This window comes from Nylanderia fulva, unplaced genomic scaffold (genome assembly GCF_048542155.1).
Source record: "Nylanderia fulva isolate GAGA-0341 unplaced genomic scaffold, ASM4854215v1 Scaffold11, whole genome shotgun sequence".
Classification (NCBI taxonomy): domain Eukaryota; kingdom Metazoa; phylum Arthropoda; class Insecta; order Hymenoptera; family Formicidae; genus Nylanderia; species Nylanderia fulva.
The window spans coordinates 5,328,793-5,344,698 of NW_028189302.1; the positions used below are offsets into that span (position 1 = coordinate 5,328,793).

General features: G+C 40.4%; 1 protein-coding gene and 1 long non-coding RNA gene across 2 annotated transcripts in view; one reads left to right on the forward strand and one right to left on the reverse strand.

Moving 5' to 3' along the window:
- The window catches only part of LOC146724969 (uncharacterized), a 154,975-nt gene that overhangs the window by 28,023 nt on the left and 111,046 nt on the right, over positions 1 to 15,906 (forward strand). The window lies entirely within an intron of this gene.
- Positions 7,724 to 9,104, reverse strand: LOC114936931 (uncharacterized). Its single transcript, XM_029310280.2, has one exon. The coding sequence runs from the start codon at positions 8,836 to 8,838 to the stop codon at positions 7,840 to 7,842; it is 999 nt and encodes a 332-aa protein (XP_029166113.2). The 5' UTR covers positions 8,839 to 9,104; the 3' UTR covers positions 7,724 to 7,839.

A 15,906-nucleotide genomic window follows, 5' to 3' on the forward strand; every position in this document is an offset into this window, starting at 1 on the left:
ATCAGAGAAACTTGTATAATTAATTCTTTCAATATACCATATACATTGTCCCACGATTACCATGATTTTCGGGATAAATTCTAAGAGAAAATTCTCTTCGTGTCTCTATACTATACCTAACTTATTGTCTCTATACTATACCTAACAAAAATTTATTATGTCTAGATTTTACTTATGATAATTAATATTTTTAATTGCAATTTAACAGGACATTTTCTCAGTTAAATTATACCTTAAAAACATGAGTTATTATAGTTGAAATTTTATAAAATCTGATATTTATTTATGAAATACATTCACTCTGAAAATGATGGTAATCGTGGCACAATGTAGTATTGAAAGAATTTTAAAAGAGTTTCTCTCTGATTAATATTAACCACAATAAAATTATAAAATATGTTGAATTAATTTTATTAAATAGTAAAAATGTATTATATACGTATTAATATTTTTTGTTGTGCTAAATATTAATCAGAGAAACTTGTATAATTAATTCTTTCAATATACCATATACAATGTCCCACGATTACCATGATTTTCGGGATAAATTCTAAGAGAAAATTCTCTCCGTGTATGTACACATATTGAGGTAAAACATAAACGTGTCGCGTTTCACATTCCGTGATCCAAATAAAATGTGGTGTAGGTAAAGGGCGTCTCGCGTGTGGCCGCAATTTCGGTGCTCTGTTATCGGCGCTCGGGCCGTCTCGCGCCAGTTACGTCCAGAAATCGGTCCAGAAGACGTGCGTGCACCGTCTGCGTGTCCGGGATTGTTTACTGTACTGCACGAGAAAGCCGCGTCGCAAGTATCGATAATTTGCCGGTACACACACTCGTGGTACTCGCGCAAATTATCCGTCGTGACATGCCGTCAATTCGCGAGTGTTCGCGCGTCGCGTTCGGTCCCGAAATCACTTCCTCTTTACATATCGCCGGAATACGAAACTACTGCACTCGGTTATTTTCTAATTATGCTAAGATGAATAAATAAAATCTGTACGAAATATATATACAGGGTGTCCCAGAACTGGCGGAAAAGTTTTTAATGGCAGATTTCTGGTATCGACAATTTTTCCTCAGCGAAAATGTTGAGACACCATCAATAATTTTTGAATTATAAGCAGTTGAAATAAAATTATAAGCAGTTGTGGAAATAAAATATTAACAGAGCTACATTCTTCAGATAATTTTAGGTAGAGTTTGCTTTAATAGAATTTTACTATAAGGCTTGGTTATAAAGATACATACATAATATATAACAAAAATTGGGGACATGCTAAAAATGGTGGCCTTCAAGGAAAAATCGACTCCAAATGATCCCAGAAATCTGCCATCAAAAACTTTTCCGCCAGGTCTGGGACACCTGTACATATTAATAAGCTATGTACACCGCATGCATTAAAAGTTGTTACCAATTATGCAAAATTTTGCAAGATTACATAGACTGAAAAATAAATGACATTAAAAAGATAGCATATTACGCGTGCCGTTATAAGAATTTGCGGTTCCTGATAATTCCGCGTTATAAGCAACTTGTCTACTTTCCCTCTATACGGATACCAATAATTGTCTCTCTAATTGTTTCGACGATAATAGGTTAATCGTGCCTCGAAGCCGCAAAGGGGTCTCAGGAAGGTTCACCGGCGTCTTTATACGCGTCACAGTTACACAGTTAAACGAAGATGAGTTTTCATTCTTTTTCTCCCTCTTTCTCCTCCACGACCCTGACCATTCCCACTGGAGCGGCGGCGTATATATCGGGGTCTGGAGTTATGCGCTCGTACCTACTGCAGGCACGTAAGGCATACGTATATATATATATACGCCTTCTTTCTCTCCCTGTAAGCAGTCGGAAAAAGATAGGGAGAGTGAGTGCGTTGCCTGGTATCAATTTGTCTGGCGTGGTAGCAGGTTCGGTCCCGAAGGTCGCTTTGTGCGCGAGCCGCTATCCGGCATTCTATCAAACCAAACAACATCCACCGTCCGATCGATTTATTCTCTCAGCGCGGCCGCGTAAGATACCAATTATGCCCTCGCGGCAACACGAAGAGAGAAAGAATCGCGAATGGAAATCGAAAGTCGACGCTAATATAGTCCTTTTAAATATAGAAGGGCGGATTTCTTTCTCTTCACTTCGGAGCACGGAAGTCGTGCGATATTCGTTGACTAAATTTGCGAGAAGCGGCCTTTCTCGATCACGGATATTTGCGAAATGCCTAGGCTAGCCCCGCGGTCGCGGTAAACGTTAGCCGCTGAACATTTACGGGCAGTTATATCCTAGACTTCCTAGAAAAAGGTGATGGCCTCGAGGAACAGTTTAGATGCCCCAAAATCGAGACGGAATATGCATCTCGCCCTGTGCATCCCGTCGCGTCTTCGTCGATCGGCTCCATCAGTCTCGCGACTAGATAGAAATTACAGCAGGGCCGAGCCGATTTTGAGATAATTTCCGAGACTCGATATTATACTTACGAGTGTTGCCCACGATGATGATCCAGTCGAAAACGCAGCGCAAGGCATCTGCATAATTATCTGCCGTGTCTGACGACGGTGATTTTTCGTCTCTCGTGACAAGATATGGCGCAGCAGCGATATCGTCATTTTTCGTTATTTAGCTATCAACCTTTTTGCGATGACAGGCGCACCTTAATAGATTTTTTTTCAAGGGTTTTGCATTTTTTTACATTTTAAATATAGTTGGAAAATTATGCGCGCAATTGTTTGGAATAAATAAAGGATGGATAAGACGTTGAAGTCGATGGCTGAAGAACGACAGGAATTTTTTTTCCAAAGAAATCTTTTCTTTATTAACATTGCACATTCTTAAATACATTTGGTCTTGATCGAGGAACATTATTGGTGGGAATTTATTTCGTTAATCCTACAGGGACCGACTTACAGAGCTAAATTCTTATCATCTAACTCGCGTATCTAGGTACAAAAAAAAACAATCTATTTACAAAGGTACTTGGCGGCAGTGCTAACAGCGCAAAATACAGTCTTCGAAAAAGTTCCCCTTTCGTGCGCGAGATTGCCGTGAAGTGGAAAATTATCTTTCTTCTCGTGCCTAGGGGAGGCACAAAAGAGATCATTGTACAACAGGTAGATCGCGCGATCGCAGAGTTTATCCTTTTTACACAGTTACCGCTCGATTATCGTTTCAAGTATGATTAATCACTTGCGGCGCAAAAACTTGGCGTTAAACGTGAAAGAAATCTCACGCTAAACGCTTTCATTCTCGTAATTCGCGAAGAAAATATCCCTTAAACTATTTATTATAATTATCAGTAACTTGCATTTTTTTTTTTTCCAAGAAATGATCAACTAATACGCCGAATGTGAAGAGTTCCTAAAAGACTTGTAAAAGAAGCGATACTCTACTTCTCGCTGCTGTGTTCGCGCCAGGCAGACAAATCGTTGTCATAAGAGCCGGTTTGTTCTGTCGCAACTTCAATTTCCCGCTTCCAGGCTCGGCCGCGGGACTTCGTCCTTGGCCTTGGAGCCGCATTAAACCGCGACGGAAGACAAATCGTGCTGATAGAAGGACGAGAGGCGCGCGCCTGATGCGCCTCTCGTCCGGAGTAGATGAAGACGTTCAAGCTCGTCGACTGATTAGCGTTCGCGTGTATTGTTGTGTATCGCGTACAGGGCTGATACGAGAGGGAAAAGGCCCACACATGTGGGTCTGATTCGCCATTAGCGTATCCGACCCCTCGCACTTTGATATTTCTTTCTTTCTCTCCATCTCTTCTTTATCAGTTCTTCGTGTGTTCACTTCGTTGCGAACGAGCCGGTGAATAATTAGCTCAGCGTCCTCTTCTCGATCGACGCGCGAATCAAATAAATCTCTATCGTCTCTTAATTGAGGAAGCCGGCGTGGAAAATGCATTCGCACGGTGGACAAAGGTCCCGTTGTTTATAACGAAATTAATTGGCGTTCGTTCGTTGTTTCGCCGTTAATTATCCGCGTGATTTATCCGTGACGGTAGCGGTGCCAATTGAATGATAATGTCCCGAGAGAGGTACCATATCTCCTTCTCTCTCTCTCTCTCTCCGCAAAAGTTGCTCCCTCTTTGAGACTTGCGCGCGAAGACGCGAAATCGTGGGCAATTTAATCCCGCGATTTGATTACCGAGCAGGTGGATGAGCGCGACTTATCGTCTCCTTTTATAATACTGCTATTACAACGCGGAGTCCTATAATGGGACAAGGAATGTGGCAACTATAAAATATTATATTACAGCGGTTGTGCCTAGAATTTTTTCTTTCATCGCGACATACATATATATACCAACACACGCACGATTTTGTAATATATTTTGTAAAATATTTTCAAATATCAAAATCACACGGAGAGAATTTTCTCTTAGAATTTTATAAGAGTTTCTCTCATTAATATTTACCACAATAAAAAATATTAATACGTACATGGTAAAATTAATCAAACGTATTTTATATCTTATTGTAGATATTAATATTTCGCATCGTGGTGTAAATATTAGTCTAATCAAATTCTTCCAATATCATATTGTCCCATGATTTTCCGGGTATATAAATACTAAGAGAAAAGCGGAGCAAAAAATATTATTTTTAGATAAGATTTTTCAAGAGCGCAAGAGAGAGAGAAAGAGAGTATTTTTATTCGCCACTTTTATTTATGCGACCACGAAGTTGGTAAGAATAGAGAATAATGTTACAATGATCATACACGCTGCTTATCATCGCGAATAATCATCGCGCTTTATTTCGAGGCGCGCGTAACTAATCTGCGATTCTAAACGGCGCTGCCATAATGACCGCGGTTATAGAAGAGAGAATGAGCTTCCCCATCTCTCTCGTCTCTTTCTCCGCGTTCCGATCGATATAAATTACCGCTGCTCCGCGCAAAGATCAGATCCTCATCTTCAACAGATGGAGAGGATTAGCGATATTAGCGAGAGAAATCGGCTTCGCAGTGGCGCTATCATCAGCTCCCGACTTACTTCTCTCTGTGTTTTCATTCTTCCTCTCGCGGAATCTCCTCCGCGGAACGGACGGAGAGGAAGAGCTTTCTCACATCGAGCGAGGATGGAAGAAAGACTGTCTTCTTCGTCTCTCTCTTTCTCTATTCTCGTCTCTCCGTCGCTCGCTCGCGTCTTCTCACGTCTGGCCGGTACCATCTATCATTCTGTCAGCTAGGAGATTTCAATTTGCTCTCTTTTTGCGCCATTACCGGGCCCCGCGGTCCGCGCAAAATTGTATTTAATTGTGATTGACTGCTAAGTGGAGGTGGCCGGCCGCCGCCATTTGTCCCGCGATTTTTGCATATCTCTAATTGCGCGAGAGGTGCGTCGCGAGTTGAATCGCGGCCGAATGAGATTATTCCAGTCACGCGTCCCGTCTCGGAGAGAAAAATCCACGGTCGATCCAAGATCCGATTGTGATTCGCGAATACTTATATCTGATTTCAGATTATTAAGCTCCCTGGCTCTCGATAATGTGCCGCTAGTCATCTCGATAAATATATCCAGATATTAATGCTTGTTATTACGTAATCTTTGCAATTGATTGTTATCTTTACGTTACGCACTTTGACGATGAGATAATGATTCGCAATTTGCGATAATTGTAATTATTATTCAATTGACGGCTAGGTATATATATAAACAACATCGAACCTAATAAATATCTGGAGGAACTGACTTTATCTCCCGCGTTTTTCTTTCATTTTTCAACTTCACTAATCAACGTGTATAGTTGCGCTAAGCGTGAGATCTTTTTCGCATTTAATGCAATAATTAAAGTAGAGCCGCAATCGCTCTTTCGAAATAATTTGCAATTACCTAAAATTATCCTAATAATTGTCATTGAGCAGTAAAATTATTAGATGAATACTCAGGTAACACGAGGCGGACGTATGTATAATGCTAAAGCATTTCTCTCGAAACACATGAAAAATTGGAGTTCACTCGAAAAGAAGAAAATATTAATTCATTTTTTTATCTCCATTTTCCACAAACTTTTTTTTTTAATAATTATCTTCCAAGATTATTCCTCTACTTGTGTCTCTTATAGACTTTTTTCTCTTAAAAAATATATATATATATAATTAAAAAAAATTTTTTTTCTTAAAAAAATTGATACGCCCTTTTGGGGTGAACTCCTGAATTGATGCCTATCGTCGACTCTCGTGGCATCAATGAACGATCACGCACGTGCGCACGTACGCGCGAGCGGAGATCGCAGCCCCCGCAGTGCACGCATATATAATAAACGTATACGTATCTATGTACAGAATCACCTATACAGCCTCGCAATAAGTTAGACGCGCCTTGAATCAGATACATTTACACGGTGTGCCTCGCGCGGACGACAATGTACGACGGTGTGCCTATTTACAATTAAACTCGAGGCGAATACGCCCCCGCCGTTCTAGCTTGACGAGGGATTTAAAGGAGGGGTTGGAAACAAAGCTGCTCTCGACGCATCGCATTTTATGCGTCCTGACCTACCCGTATAATGTATTACGTACTCTCTGACAGTTCACTGACATTTCTCGTTAGCGATAATTATCGGGAAGACTTTTGCGCGAAATATATCTCCTCGACGCGAACGATATTTGTCAATAAATTCGAGATATCGATATGAAATATCCTAGCCATCGCGAGATCGGTCGCGATCTTCGAGATTGGTTGGCTGGTTGCTCTCTTCCAGGAGGTTCCTGGGACCGGTCGGTCGCGCCTTTTTCCCGCTCTTCTCTTCGATCCTATCACGATCGATTGGAAAAAAAAAAAATATTCCGGAATCCCGCAACGATGCACCGCAATGCCGGGATAAGTATCAACGATGAATTACCACGCAACGCGAAACTTACGCGCTCGATTAAGCCCGACATGTGCAATTAAAAGCGGCTTTTTACCCGTCGACCTCGTAATCGGTCAGTTTTGATATCCCTGGCGATATACCGATCATTTCCAAAGATAATTCATTTGTACATTAAATTAATTTATACTATCTCAAAGAGCTGATAAAGCTTATATTTTTTTAAAAATAGAAGGAATCATTTAATTTGATTTATTTATGTGATATATATATATATATATATATGTTTAATATATATCGCAGTAAATTAAATTAAATTCTTTCGATTCTTAAAAAAATAACATTCACATATGTTTAATCTTTATATCTCTGATAGAAGAGTTAAATCCGAAAATAGATGTTATGTAATGATAAAATGAATTATCTTTTCGTTAAAGAATATTATAATAGCTCATCCGTTTTGAATGTTCATACTGAATCTTAAAAAATAATACTTTATACATCAATAATGATGGTAAAAAGAAATGCCGATTTTTCGAAACTTGTTGACATGTCAATCGAGTTTGTAACGAGAGAGTCCGCTGAAGATCTTAGCCGCGTCAACGACGCCGGTATTTTAGTGCTTTTCTGCTTATGCATCGTTTACGGTCGAGTTTTACATTTACAAGTTAATGAAGTCTCTCGTTACAAACTCGATTTCCAGTTCGCGTCGTTAATTCTCGTTCCGCGAGCGAGCCGTCTCGTTCTCGATATCCCGATAATTCGTCATTACCTGCGGTTAACGTCCAAGTTCTGTCAAGGACCGGTCTCGTTTTCCATCAAAGAGACTCGAGCAGCGATCTTTCAATTAGCATCTCTCCGGAACTCCTCGGAACGGGAAACACCCCTCGTAGAATCCCACGAAGATAATGTCGATCTCGATTGTAAACGTGAATTTTATCTCGTGAGGCTTCCAAGCTCCAGATTCAATATTCCTTTAAGAATATCATGAACGGTGACCAATACCCTCGATCTCCTTTCCAAGGAGAGAATTCGCGTTTATTCGCGCTGCAGCAGCTCGTAGAGTGCGGCGATATAAGTTTGCGCCATTTGCAGCGTCTCGAACTTGCTGAGCTTCCTGTCATTGCCCAGACTGGGCACAACGTCCCGCAGTCTGTCAAAAGCGTCGTTCAGACTGTTCATCCTCCTTCTCTCCCTAGCGTTCGCCGCCAGTCTCCTCTTCCTCAGCACCTCGATGCCGGGCGTGCTGTTCTTCATCTTCTGCGCCACCACCTCCTTGGATTTCTGTCCTTGGTATTCCGCCGGCAGAACGTGGTGGTGACCGTCGTTTCTCTGATGATGCCTCGACTGATCGCATTTGCTCGGCTGACCGTTCGCCAGGTTGGCTTCGTTCCTCGGCACGTTATAAGCTGCGCCTAGGTAAAGGACATCGGTTCGCGGAGTGTAGGAATGACTCTCGTTCCGCGGATGATAGATACCGTTTTTCACGTAATTCTTCGCGGCGTACATAGACTCCTGACTCTGGCCAAAGTCGGTTCTGGAATTCGCGAACATTCCGACCGGATGGTGGTCGAGTTTTTGAATGTATCCCGCCGATTCCTGTTTCGTGCCTTCGTTGAAAATCATCCTGGAGCCTGCGTCGTCGTAAGACACGCACTGCTCGTTCATCCTGTAGGCCATCTTGGCATGATGATGATCCTTGACGTTCCTGGCGCCGTTTACGTTCATCGTCGATTGGTGCTCGTTCCGACAGCCGCCCTCCTGATAGTAGCCCTCGTAGAAGTCGCCGAAGTTGAAGCCAGCGGTCACGTGGAGGCTGCCATTTGGTGGAGCGTTACCGATCTCTTGATACTCTTGCTGGTGATGACTGTCTACGGAGCTGACGCTGCCGCAGCTGCTGCCCCTGGATCTTGGCGGCTGCGGATAGATCTCCTGGTGGTGCCAATTGCCACGCGGATTCGATTCCGGGCTACTGGCCGATCCGTAGCCCTCGGAGTCCAGGAGATCGTATTGCTGGAAGGCCGCGTAAGTTGTCATTCTCGTGTGTGCGCGTATCGGATGATCCTGATCCTCGTCTCTCTCTCTCTTTCTATCTCCTTATATCATAATCTTCGAAGAGACGTGTGATTTCTCAAAGGTGTCCTCAATCAATTGTCATCGTCCTTTTCCAATTTCTGCGATCAACGTTCGATCGATGCGAACCGATTTGTCGCTCGGGAATGATTTTGACAGATGAAGATTCTTCACAGATTACGTTTGTCAGGCTTCACGTCCGGCTTCCGTCTGAGACCTTCCGCCGTGTATGCTTCGTGTACGGAAGCGTTGCGTAAACTGACTTTACCTGACGATCTCGTGGTCTGGACCATGCCGTCCGGTTTTCTTCAGGCCCCGCTGGTAGGGGAAACGGACGAGACGGTCGGGGCCCACGTGGAAGGGGATCCCCAAGGAGGTGGAAGGGGTCCACTGGGAAGTGGGCATCTCTTTGTAGAAGCCGCGCGACCGGACACGCCTCTCGTCTTCCTTCGTCTTCTCTTCGCTGGGGGCTCCTCTCGGGGCCCGGAGTCGCGTTCGGAGTCAAAAGGCGATCGCGGCGAGAAAAAAAAAAGAAGGAAAGCGCCCCGAACGAGAGCGGCACGCACGGTCACGGGATCGACCGGGATCGTCGCGTTCTTCACATTGGAGATGCGCAGCAGCCGTCCAGAGCTGCGTTTTCCTCCCTTTCGTTCTCGCGCTAATTGGATTTTGTTTGTTCTCTTTCTTGCCGATCGGTGACATTCTAATTTCTTTCGCGATAATCAGTGTTGTGCTTAGATGATTTTTAAATTTGTTAAAAATTTGTAAAATTTTAGGTAAGATGAGGATGATTTTTATGTTTTAAATATGTTCGGATGAAAGATAAAATTGTATGGCGATTCATCTAGATATAACTTTTAAAGTTATGCTATTCAAGTATTTTTATGTCTTATGACTCTAAACCAAATTATCTGAATGTTATTCTAGATAATTTAATAAAGATTATACTTGTTTTAATCCAAGATGCTGATATAGATATAAAGATAAGACGACACCAAAGTTTCATATTTTTGCTCCTATCCGGTTCATTATTTTTGCTGATTATATATTTATTGCTATTAGTCGATTAATAATAATTGTGGAACTAGGAGAAGAAGATTGGAAGAAAGAAATTCAAAATTTTTTCTTGCATAATGCTGAAATGATTCGTGACGCGTTTTTAACTATCAATATATCATATACGCACAATGAGAACACAGGTGTTATATTAATGGATATATAGTACGCATATGGAATACAATACGTTTCGCAAGATATAGAAGCGAAAATCATTTCCTTGCGAAACTTTCCAGGTCGCCGATGTCAAACGCGAACCAGGGAAAGCGCTTGGCACGTCTAGTAAAAACCTATTAAAACTCACGTGGAAATTATAAATGATATCGGTAAAACTTTCTTAATATAGGTCTTTATTCAATTATATGCTGATGCGCATAAAAATAAACGCGGCTAACTGACACTAATTGATAGCGCAACCATTTCGTTAAAACTCGAGTGTTGTGATACGAGGTGACGGAACCGGGTAGAAATTAAGTGTTGACTAGAATTATTAATAGTGTCAAAATATGTGCATACTAAAAATTTACCGCAGAGTGTAAAATATCCGAATCTTAAAATACACGATGATGTAACTGACGCATGTGTATCATTATTTGAGGCGGGATGTTGGCAAAATATTTTCTCGCAGCTTGAATTGGTCGTTCTGTTTATTCGAAGCCGTCAGCTTCTATTTTTCTGCCAGATCTCGTGTCGTGCTTTACAAGATTGCCGGGTGTGAAAAAGTGTGAATAACTTTAAGATACGGAAAAATACGAAAATACTCTTTGACATATATCGATATAAATTTACGGAATTTTAATGACACAGATATAATCGATGATTTAATGTAGATCAATATTTATTATACATTATACATTATATTATTTTATTTGTAGAACGATCTCCCAAAGTATCTACTTTAAAAAATAAGTAAATGTCCCGAAAGATATAATCAATTTTCACAAAGTTTACATGGCAACATTTGCAACAGAGATTTTTATCATGTCGTGCAATTGCGAGACGTTTCGTAAGACGCGTTTATAAGTAGTTTATACATGTATACGCGCTCGATAAATAGTATCAAGTAAATACATGACAAATGACGTCGATAATCAGGCTATACATTGTAATTTACGTGTTTGTGACGCTGATTAAATGCATCGTGTCAATACCGCGTAACAGGGGTTGTGCAGCAGAAACATCTTTATTGACGAATTCTATTTGAAGTTTAATAAAGTGCCTATTTTAGTGATATCGTGAAAACTAGCCACGATGACACTTAATTAGGCTTAACATTTCATTTGGAGCCGCGCAATCGATTTTTCAGAACGCACAATATATCATTTAGCATTCACACGAAAATGTAGGTGTACATAAGTTATTGAAAATTCAAGCTTTATGGTACAAACAATTTTTAGCTTTGTAATGCTCCGTGTTGACGTGAGAACGTTTACGACTGCATTTAACCCGTCTGTTTTTTTTTTTTTTTTTTGAAAAAATAAGCGGATTCTGTCCTACGAGAGAGGAACGTCCCACAGGCGTATTTCATTCGCCTTCTCTCGGGAATTTTCTCCTTTCGGGAATCATTCTCGGAGTCATTCTCGCAAAAGGCGGCACGCAGCTTCAAAAAGTTCATTATCCTCCACTAATACGCACCAAATGAGCCGGTCGCGCTTGCCCAAAGAGGGAAAGGAACGGTCGTGTCCCGATGAATTCCAAGGGTTTACGCCCACTGGCGGATTTTAATTTACCGAAAACTCTTTGTGGCTTTTGTACAACAAGCTGTTAATTGTCGGGGAAATTTTATTTTTTATATCAAATTGCATTCTATTTTTTTTTTTTAGATAAAAATTATCAATCTGTAAATTGCAAATTGATTGCATTTTTGTTCCATAAAGCGACGCAAAAATTTAAGAGAAAATTTCGAACATGTAATTTAAAATAATTATTATTTATCTGTCAATGTCACACACCATCATAATAATGATGGATTGGAGATTTCAATCGATATCTCCTCGAACGAGAGTGTAAGCAGCATAAATTAATACCAGATTAGAAATATTATAAATCACGAAAACGACATATTTCCATTATCGCGATAATGCGTTAAAATAATAATAACATTGGCTCCGGTAAAAAGATATACGTATTCATTATTCACGCGGCGATGACTTCTAGCCACAAGAGACGAGGTCCTAACAATCAAATTGCCATTATGTAATTATATAACAAAGACTAATGAGTCTCTCTCTCTCTCTCGATGATTTCGTATCCAACAAACCCGTGCGTGATTGCGCCGGGCGCAGGATCATCAATCGATCGATCCATCGACACCATCGCGTTGTCCATCAAACCCGATATTACATCTCGCGCGAAGAAGGCGACAAACGCATGCGTCACCGCGATATTGTATCGATGTGTGCGAGACTCGTGTGATCTAGGGACCTATTTATAGATCTCTGTACCGCGCGGAGATTCGATCGATCCAGGGTCGGACAGAGAAATCGACGAGAAATATGGGAGAACAATTTTACATCTTATTATTTACTTTTTTTAGACGAGTTAATAAGTGCTCGTCAGGGTGTCCAGGGAATTTTATAAATCTGGAATTGTCAGGGAAAAGTCAGGAAATTTTAACTATTTATCTGAATTTTTTCACATTATTCTACATTTGTCTCAATAATTTGACATTTTTTATTAAATAAATATAACTTTTCCTTGATTCCCAGCACGCTAATTTTCTGTATTGTTAAAAATCGATTCGTTAATTTATATTTTCATCGTCGTGTTATTTTATTTCAATGTGTTTGATAGAGATAAAGCTAAAAACATGGATGTAATATAAATAAAAAGATGATTATTTAAATAGTTTATAGTGACATGTTTGTTTCGATTATCGTAAATAATGCAGATTGTATAATTGATTTAAATTTTGGTTTTAATTTCCGAATCTTTTCATTGTTGACAAAAATATTTCAAAGATTTCATGATTTAACATTTAATTAATTTATCATATAGATATATGCAAATTATATATTTGGAAAAAATAACACTAAAAAGTGAGGGAATTTTTTTCATTGAGTCTGCTGGACACCCTGGTTATTCTCTCGTCGAGATCTTCTTCTCTTCTCATCCGATCCTGGATCGATCTGCCGTATAGACTAATGCGGTGGCGGTGACGGCGGCCGCGGCTAATAACAAATTTATTGCGGCCGATGAAGTGCATAAATTGATTATTACTAGCCGGCCAACTCGCATCCTCGCGCTGCCGCCGCCGTCGTCGGAGTTCCAGTTCAGACAATCACCGATGATTTACAACATAATGGTGCGCGTTTGACTGACGCGGGATTTTACTCTCGCGCGACTATTCGCGCGTACACGCGGCGCGGTTTGCGGCCTCGGCTAACATGAGTACGGTTACCTGCCTCCGGCCGCAACTTACAGCGCCGATTCCGAGGACGCGCGCGATTTTCCTCCGAGCTTTCGACTTAACGGGGGCTGCGCTGCCTTGTCGTTTGCGCAAGAACACACGCCGGTGGCGACGAATAATTCGACCAGAACTGATTCCTCGTTCCCCTGTTCTCTCGATACGCCATAAAAGCGAATATATACCTATATGCGTGAAGAAGGAAAATTGTTGGTTTTCATTATGCAATGTGATATACATATAAGAAAAAATTGATTTAAAATTTATCAACAAATTTATAAGAATGAAGAAATTTATTTTAAAAATGTATACATTTTTATACATTTTTTAGAGAATTATTAATTTCTCTGTAAATGTTTTTGATAATATTTTAAAATTAATTTCCTTATTGATTTGATCTTACGCTAATCGTTTTCTGTGTTCTTATGTCTTTAACAATGTTCATTATATAGTGGTCGTTGGATTTGCTTTTCTAAACGATCCTAAGATTCGATTCCTCAGGGTTCATCCAAACATGACCCTCGTACGAGCTGGAGATTTATGGGGAGCCAAGGCCCTTAATTAGAATCACACCCAAGGTGCCCTAATTACAGGTTAGACTGTGGCGCTTACTCGGCTCGTCAAAGCTGCACCCACGGCGCAAAACGGCGCGAATCGCGCCAATTTCTGGCTGTTTACCGACAGGTCGTTAATTGTAAGAAAAACGAACGGCAACCGGTGTGGGCGGCGATCGTTTTCGAATTTACATTTGATTAACTGCCCGGTGTTTTTCCCAAGATTTTACCTGCCTCGTAGCTTCTCTCTCTTCTTTTTCGTCGTTTCCTTTCCACACGAAAAAATATCTCGTTCATGCATTTTTATATCAAGTAGGTAAAGCAACACAAATTCATAATCCCTGAAGTGCTGAAGAAATAATTAAAAAACGTAAATAACATGTCTCTTTTAGAGGGGAAAAGATTGAATTTGCTTATATTCTTGATTATTATATTCATCGATTTCCGCATTCCGAATAAATGATATGTGCCTGCTGACCGTTCGTCTATTTACGAAGAAAAGCCATTCCTCTTTATTCGCACAACTTGTAATCCGACACGCCGGGAAATTCGTGTCTCCTAAATCTTCGTGGTGACTTTTTTCGCGGATGCGTACGTTTTAGGCTGATAAACGTCCTGTAAAATAATAGTGATTTACGTCAACGTATCGACGCCACTTCCTATCACCTGTCCGTCCGTAATATACGATCGATTAAGCTCGCGGAATTTTCTTTCGATCGTTGTAGCTGCCTATGTCTGCGTGCGATTTCTGCCTTCCTCGTTAAATCGTCTTCCGCAAAAGTTTTGCCGAGCCTCTTCCTACATTATAGGCGGTTCCGAGGGACGAGAGCGCGATTAAAATAAGAGGCGGGTCCACGATTTTTAGATTTTATTGACCAGTTAACAGACCGTTTGACAGTTATTACACCTGTCAACTGCTCGTTTAGCGATAATGTCCGGCCCTCAGGAACGTGTAAAGTATAATTATAGAAATGTAAATACAGTACACATATTAATTATATATTTTCCGCTAAATCGGTTGGATTCTATTAATGCGATCGATTCGATCAAGAATACACTTTTTAATTTTAAAAATACATAATTTAATCCCGGGACGTATTAAAAGATTAATTCTTGCGCGATGGTTGCCACAAATTGTAATGCCTTACTAATGATTTGAACAGATTAATGTTAATTAAGGGTAATATTACGCGGAGATTAATGCTAGTGGATGCATACTTTTTAGGCCATCACATGCTTTATTCTCGGACCACCAGCGTTTCGCGGCATCATTGCAGATGCCTTGATACTTAACGCGCTTCGAACCGTTGACTCGAACACGTAACACGTGCCAGTAATAGTGATAATTACTTATTTACTGGCAATGCCATTCTCTGAGGATTCAGCGATGCTCAATAGAAACTGCACGTGTCTTTTGCGCGTGACTGCTTTTGAATAATAATTATTGGCGCGTTAATACGAATTACTCGTGCACGATATGTAACGTCGGGTCGATAAATTATTCAGGTTCTATCTGAGCGAAATTATACGACGAATATATGACAGTTAGCTCGGCCTTAGCTGCTCGTGTCGCAAAGCGAATCGATTTCGAGCCGCGGCAAATTATTAGAAACCTCGGCGTTTTAATGAGCCGTCAATATTAATGAACGAACGATCATTCACTGGTTAAGTAACTTACGTAAGCAATCTCCGCTTAATGTTCTCCGACCAAGTTATACGCCGAAAGTTTAAGTATAGATTATGAAGTCAGGTGTAACGCGCGTATCGAAAGATTAATTAACGCACTGTCGTGATTTATCCATTATGATTGACATTAAATTCGAATATAATGTTGTATCAATATAATGAACATGTACAAAAACGAAAGAGAAAAAGAACAGATAACAATAACTTCATGTAAGAATTTAATTTAATTTCGTATACGAAAGAAATCATTTTTAAAAAATTCTCAGTAACAACACTGATAATTACATTTTTAATGATAAATAAAATATAACAACTCTCCATACCATTTTA

Coding starts and splice junctions, on each gene's coding strand:
- LOC114936931 (XM_029310280.2), bottom strand. CDS start 8,838: ATGACAACTTACGCGGCCTTCCAGCAATACGATCTCCTGGACTCCGAG.